Source organism: Penaeus chinensis, chromosome 35 (genome assembly GCF_019202785.1).
Source record: "Penaeus chinensis breed Huanghai No. 1 chromosome 35, ASM1920278v2, whole genome shotgun sequence".
Lineage (NCBI taxonomy): Eukaryota > Metazoa > Arthropoda > Malacostraca > Decapoda > Penaeidae > Penaeus > Penaeus chinensis.
This window is the reverse complement of record NC_061853.1, coordinates 16,306,839-16,313,783: the sequence shown is the minus strand read 5'-3', so window position 1 is coordinate 16,313,783 and position 6,945 is coordinate 16,306,839. Positions and strand designations below refer to the sequence as shown.

The 6,945-nt window shown below is 39.7% G+C and overlaps 1 protein-coding gene across 1 annotated transcript in view; it reads right to left on the bottom strand.

The window, feature by feature from the left end:
- The window catches only part of LOC125044085 (neuroligin-1-like), a 37,119-nt gene extending 31,166 nt beyond the window's left edge, over positions 1–5,953 (bottom strand). The window contains exons 1-2 of the mRNA XM_047640531.1: positions 5,752–5,953; positions 1,477–1,629 (exon numbers count right to left, since the gene is read on the bottom strand). Of these exons, the coding sequence (XP_047496487.1) occupies positions 1,477–1,629; positions 5,752–5,953 (355 nt within the window). The remainder of the gene's footprint in view (positions 1–1,476; positions 1,630–5,751) is intronic.
- Between the last annotated feature and the right edge of the window lie 992 nt (positions 5,954–6,945).

The window sequence follows — 6,945 nt, the reverse complement described above, 5'->3', positions numbered from 1 at the left end:
ATCAAGCCACTAACTTGTATAATTCAAAATGGATTCATATCTTTCATTGCATAGCTTCACCTATTGGACCCCAAATATTCAGTAGCGCAGATGTATACAAGCGAGAAAATATTGCCAATAATTGCCCCTAAATAAGCCATTTCACAAGATTTTAAATTAATTAGACGGAAAAGCGGACCCAAAATCAAAAATGAAAATAAATCGGTAATCAAATAAATAAACAAATAAACAAGATAAACAACAATAACAAATAAATAAGAGACAAATTCATATAGAAAAATGACACATATTCGCCGACCATCTAAATTCGTAGAGGACTTTCCAAAGCTATTGGCTGCGAATATCCTTAACCTTTCCTTGAGGCTCAAGTCTGACATTTCCTCGAGACTGTCATATCCTTCGAACTTTGCGTGGCCTTTTCCCTAATGCTGATCCCGCTGCTTACACTTCACAAGCCGAACAATGCATATTGATTCCCTTCGTAATGTAAAGGAAGTGAGAGAAAAAAGTGAACGCGAGAGAAAAATCCGAAACGCTCTTCAATATCTTCACAATAATGATAATAGACAAACAACGCTCAGCTGTGCAGCCATGGTTTCGAAGTAAAATCTTGATTATTTTCGTTTGGGAGGAAGCGCTACACAGGAGATGAATAGCTCTGGGCAACAGGGGAGTAACCAACAGCGCCGATGAGGCTCAGTTTCTCATGGCATCAACAGGGAATTCCCGCCTTGAGTGCTCGCTGCCTTCCTCCTCTCTCTCCTTGCAGTCAAAACTGTGCCCGAGGAATGTCATTTTTCATACGGATTGATAAGATGCGAGAAGCTCCTGGAATGGACTGAATACGAAAAATATGAGTAAACACTTTTTTTCTCTCTCTTTTTAAACATCAGTTTCTCGAACCGGTTGTTGGCAGGCTAAGACCTTGTTGTCAGGTGGAAAAGTTTCGTACTCGCATTTTTCCCGCACTGTCTCTGAATATGCCTTACTCTATGAGGCAAGCACTTCTAATAAACATTTCTGTGCACGCACTTTCCACTCTGCTTATTTTTTATTTTTTATTTTTCCAGAGTCCTGGAGGCTGTACTTATTTGAGTTGCGAGAGCTTCATTATTCAGTAGAAAAAATACCAAGAAAAAAAGACAATTAAAAGATGGAAAGCCGTCGCCCCACCTGTGCCAAAAACTTAAACAATAGATAAAAACAAATAAGAAATTCAGTTCTCTGGCGCAGTGTGTAGATACACAACGCCTTGGAGGCACAGGCGAATGTGTACACCGCCCACTCTCCAGGTTAACTTACTCGCTTTGGAACACAGTTGAGAGTAAATACCAGGCGAGCTGCAAAGTATATTCCACAGTTCCTTGTAAAAGAATACAACACAGACTTTCCTACGAGAACTTTTTGTATGCGAAATCATGTCGTATGAGAACACAAAGCAATCCCATGTATTAAAAAAGTTAAATATCGACTCACCTAGAACTCCCAATCTGTAGTTGACGGTGACGACAACGACGCGGCCGCTGGAAGCGAGGACGGATCCGTCGTAGGGGTTCCCGCTGTTCCACTCGTAGGACTCGCCGTGGATGTACACCATCACGGGGAACGGATGCTGCTCGTTCTTGTTTGCTGCAAGGAGTGAGGGGAGGACGGTCAGTTCGCTGGGTACGCGCCAGTCATTAGTTCTATTCTGATGCACGAAGAAATACATAACTATAGACAAAGGGCAGACCAACAATTCTCCGTTATTTTTGCTCTCCTTTTTTATACTAGACGTAGACTTTTTATATATATGCATACATATATATATATATATATATATATATATATATATATATATAATCATATTAATATGCATATCTAAATAAATAAATAAATATATATATATATATTTAGATATATGTAATCATATATATATATATATATATATATATATATATATATATATATATATGCATATATATATATATATATATATATATATATATATATATATATATATATATATATATATATATATATAGTCACTTCCTTTTAAGTCATACTCCTTCATTCTGATATAAAATGGGGTGATAATAGACAAAATAAATATTAAAGAATCACACACATACATACATCATACATATGTTTATTATCATTATCATTCATATTATCATTATCCTTATTACTATTATTATTATTATTTATAATATTATTATTGTTATTATTATTATCATTATTATTATCAAAATAATAACAATAATATAATAATGATAATAATAATGATAATAATAGTAATAATAATAATAATAATAATAATAATAATAATAATAATAAGGTTAATGATGATGATGATGAGGATGATGATGATTATCATTATTGTAATTATTAGCATCATCCTCATCATCATTCTTATTATTTTCATCATCATTATCATACTCATTATTATTATCAATGTTAGACCATTCGTTTATGTACATTTATTAACAAGTTTTTCCCAAGGAGAAATAAAAAAGGAAGGAGGAAGGGAAGGAGAGAGGAGGGGGAGAATAAGGGGCCTTGAAGAAGAAACGAAGGCGAAGGGAGAAATGTAAAGGAAAGGGGGCTTAAAGAAGAAAGAGGGGAGTAGAGAAAGAAGGCTTGAAAAGGACAGGGAGACCGGGAAGAGGAAATGGGGGATTGGTAAAGGGAAGGTAGGGGGAACGAGAGGGGGCTCAGAAAAGGGGAGGGGTTGGAAAGGGAAGGGGGAGGGGGAGAGGGGGAAATCAATAGATAGACAGGAAGATCCAACAAATAGAGAGAGAGTTAGAGAGAGAGAGAGAGAGAGAGAGAGAGAGAGAGAGAGAGAGAGAGAGAGAGAGAGAGAGAGAGAGAGAGGAGAGAGAGAGAGAGAGAGAGAGAGAGAGAGAGAGAGAGAGAGAGAGAGAGAGAGAGAGAGAGAGGAGAGAGTGAGAGAGAGAGAGAGAGAGAGAGAGAGAGAGAGAGAGAGAGAGAGAGAGGGAGAGAGAGAGAGAGAGGGAGAGAGAGAGGGAGAGAAAGAGAGAGAGAGACTGAGAGAGAGAGAGGGAGAGAGGGAGAGAGAGAGAGAGAGAGAGAGAGAGAGAGAGAGAGAGAGAGAGAGAGAGAGAGAGAGAGAGAGAGAGAGAGAGAGAGAGAGAGAGAACGAAAGAGGTGGGCTAGATTAAGGAGGAAGAGGAGGGGAGGGGGAGACATTGGCTTAAAATGGGAGGGAGGAATGATTTTAAGGAAGATTTGGGAGTGAGATTAATTGTTTTTGTTCCGTGGATATTCGACAGGTTGCGTTACTGTAAAAGATCCTCACATCCACTCCTTCACACACACACACACACACACACACACACACACACACACACACACACACACACACACACACACACACACACACACACACACACACACACACACACACACACACACACACACACACACACACACACTAACACTACACACACACACACACACGCACCCACACACACACGCACCCACACCCACCCACACACACACACACACACACGCATACATGTATATGGGTAGTCACGCGCATGCTAATTCGTACGTCCAAAAACATCTCGTAGTCCGTATCCAGCACATAAGTAAAATGGATTTTACAAGCATTTCCAGCTGATGACCCATCAAAATAATCATTCTGAACTTCACGCCAAAACCCACACCCCAAAAGACCATGCTCTCTCCTAAACATGCATAAAATGTTGAGGATTCCACCTTTTAATGATTATGAGACTCGAGGGCCATCATCATCACCATTATCATTAGCCCCGACCTGCATTTTTTTTTTCTCCCGCAGGATAAAACTGAAATCTTGAAATAATGAGGTACTTTACATAGTTCATTCCCAAGCACATCCAAAGCTTGGGGATCACGGGCTTTCATATGTCATTTACAGGGCGGCGATGAGAGGATCTTAGGATTTCCCTCTCTTTCCTCTAAATGTACAGGTAGACAGGGACAGCAAATACGAAAACCGGGAGAGCAAATGGACAAACAGAGTGAACCCATAGAAAGACAGGGAGAAGCAATGGATAGACAGGGAAAGCAAATAGAAAGAAAAAGACAATCAATAGATAGACAAGAAGAGCCAACACATAGAGAGAGAGAGAGAGAGAAAGAGAGAGGGAGATAGATAGATAAATAGATAGATAGAGAGAGAGAGAGAGAGAGAGAGAGAGAGAAGAGAGAGAGAGAGAGAGAGAGAGAGAGAAGAGAGAGAGAGAGAGAGAGAGAAGAGAGAGAGAGAGAGAGAGGGGGGGGGGGGGGGCAGCCTGGGAGAGCCACAGAGGGATGGATAATTGGGGAACAAGACGGAAGGATAGATAGACATACTGATAGATAGATGGCTTAAATGAAATACAGACAGACATACAAATCCATAGGAGGTTTGGGAGATATACATAAAGGGAGATATATAAAAAATGCATATTTTTATATGTTCAACACAGGCAAACTTTCCTTTGAAGCCTAGCAGTCAAAACACTACTCAAAAAATGTGGATTTGTAAATCGTTTACGTTCGTGCAAAGGGTATGTGATTTTCAGAAAAAAAAGTATATTAACTTTGGCACTATGCTCAGTTTACGTCGGAAATACGATGAACACGTTAATTATGTCTTAACAGAGTATATAGACAATGAGCATTGTAAAAATAAATATCAAAATCTTTATATTTATTCATAATGGATAACGTTTGGGAAACTTTCTTTTTTTTTTGTAATGCTAGTGATGTTTCAAAAGCTCGTGCTGTGTAATATCCCAATTTGACCACTGAATACAAAATTTACAAAATTATTTATCACTTACACCAAACAAGTGCGCACGCGCACGCACGCCCCCCCCCCCCCCCCCCCCCCCGCACACACATACACACACACACACACACACACACATTACACTGTGGATACTTTTGTCTGGGTTCAATATCCTTTGGCACAGAAGCAAATAAATTACCGAAGAGATGCCTTTGATGTATTTGGGATAGATAATTCCATATTCAAACACCGTTACTTTTTCAAGCAATAAAAATATCACAACATAATGAGTTCAATTGGGGTTGCTCTTTTTCAGTGTAATTATTTTCAGCGGTGACATGATGAGGAGCGTTTATTAGTTGCTTGCCATTACAAAGCATCGAACTATTATATGTGTTTAATATGATATTAAAATATTGCTTCTTAGATCTTTATTCATAAAAAATATAAAACTTTTTGGGCCATACACACTTCGGCAAAAAAGATGTAAGAGCACTTTTTATTGTATTATATGCTTGTTATTTTGTGCGACTTTTTCTTCTTCATTTTGAGTTTGTCTTACGGGGAAATTTCACGAAGGGCTTTATTTTGAAGGACATGACGATCCTTTGTTATCGTGTAGAAGAAGAATGCTACTCCGTCCGCTTTTTTCGTATGTTTTAAAAATTCTGTACGAAGATGTTCCTTTTGTTAAGAAATACGCTTTTCGAAAGAGAGAGAGAGAGAGAGAGAGAGAGAGAGAGAGAGAGAGAGAGAGAGAGAGAGAGAGAGAGAGAGAGAGAGAGAGTGAGAGAGAGAGAGAGAGAGAGGAAGAGGAAGAGAAAGAGAGAGAGAGAGAGAGAGAGAGAGAGAGAGAGAGAGAGAGAGAGAGAGAGAGAGAGAGAGAGAGAGAGAGAGAGAGAGAGAGAGAGAGAGAAGAAAGGAACAGAGCATACGTGCTTAGGTATAAAAGATTAAAAGAAAGAACACCAATTAAATGCTAGCATCACCTCCCACTGCGGCCACCTCCGCCCCACTCGGAGCCCTAGCAACCACAGGCCTCGCCACAGTACGTGATCTGGACGGCAATTCTGCATTCAAGAAGACAGCTTTCCTGCCCGTCTCCTGACCAACTGCGCGCTTGATAAACCAGGAGCGACGATGAGGGAGGATAAGTGAGGCCCGAGCGATGATCAGATATCGTATGCTCATTTGAAGTCTTTCGGAGATTATTTAGATAGGGAAATGATGAGGACGAATGAGAGAGAGAGAGTGAGTGAGAGAGAGAGAGAGAGAGTGTGTGTGTGTGTGTGTGTGTGTGTATGTGTGTGTGTGTGTGTGTGTGTGTGTGTGTGTGTGAGTGTGTGTGTGTGTGTGTGAGAGAGAGAGAGAGAGAGAGAGAGAGAGAGAGAGAGAGAGAGAGAGAGAGAGAGAGAGAGAGAGAGAGGTAACATGGAGTTGACAGCAAATTGAAAGTGTTTTTTTACGTATTAAAGCTCAATATATGTCTCCCTCCCCTTCCCCCTCAAAAAAACGTGAATCACTAATTACAACGGGAAACCAAGAATGTCCATATCGTTGCTCTCTAATTAGGATTCTCAATGGATCACGCATAATGTGAAGGCTTACATTTCCGCTGAAGTACCTGGGGTATTAATCTCCGTAACCCGTATTTGATTAATCACCCCTGACTACTTTGATTTTTTATTATAAAACGTCCCTTCTAGCCTTTGTATGACAGTTATCAACTCCTTAATCATATTACCGTTATTGTATTTCTTCACCAAATGGGTTTGAAATACATTTAGATGTATTAGAGCAAATCTGTATTATATTCTTATTAAAAAAAAGGGAAAGGGAAAGAAAGAAAAAAAAAACATCAGCTGTTGGATGGTATGAGAAAGTAATGTTTGGAGTAAAAAAGCAACTTTAAAGAAGGGAACGTCACATTTCATATTCATATCTGGGCTTGTATTTTCGAATGCTTGTCTCTTGTTTTCTCTTTGAAGCCTCAGTATTATTCACACCGCATGGTCCTCCTAGCCCCCCTTCCCACTCCACCCCTTATACCTCTGGTGCACAAGAGGGAAGGGCGGAGTGTAGTGGAATGGAGGAGGGCGCCTGTTCACTGCCTTTGACTACACTTCTTGCACTCCAACGCCTCACTATCCTAAATGAGCTCGATCTTGTTCACAGATGTATAA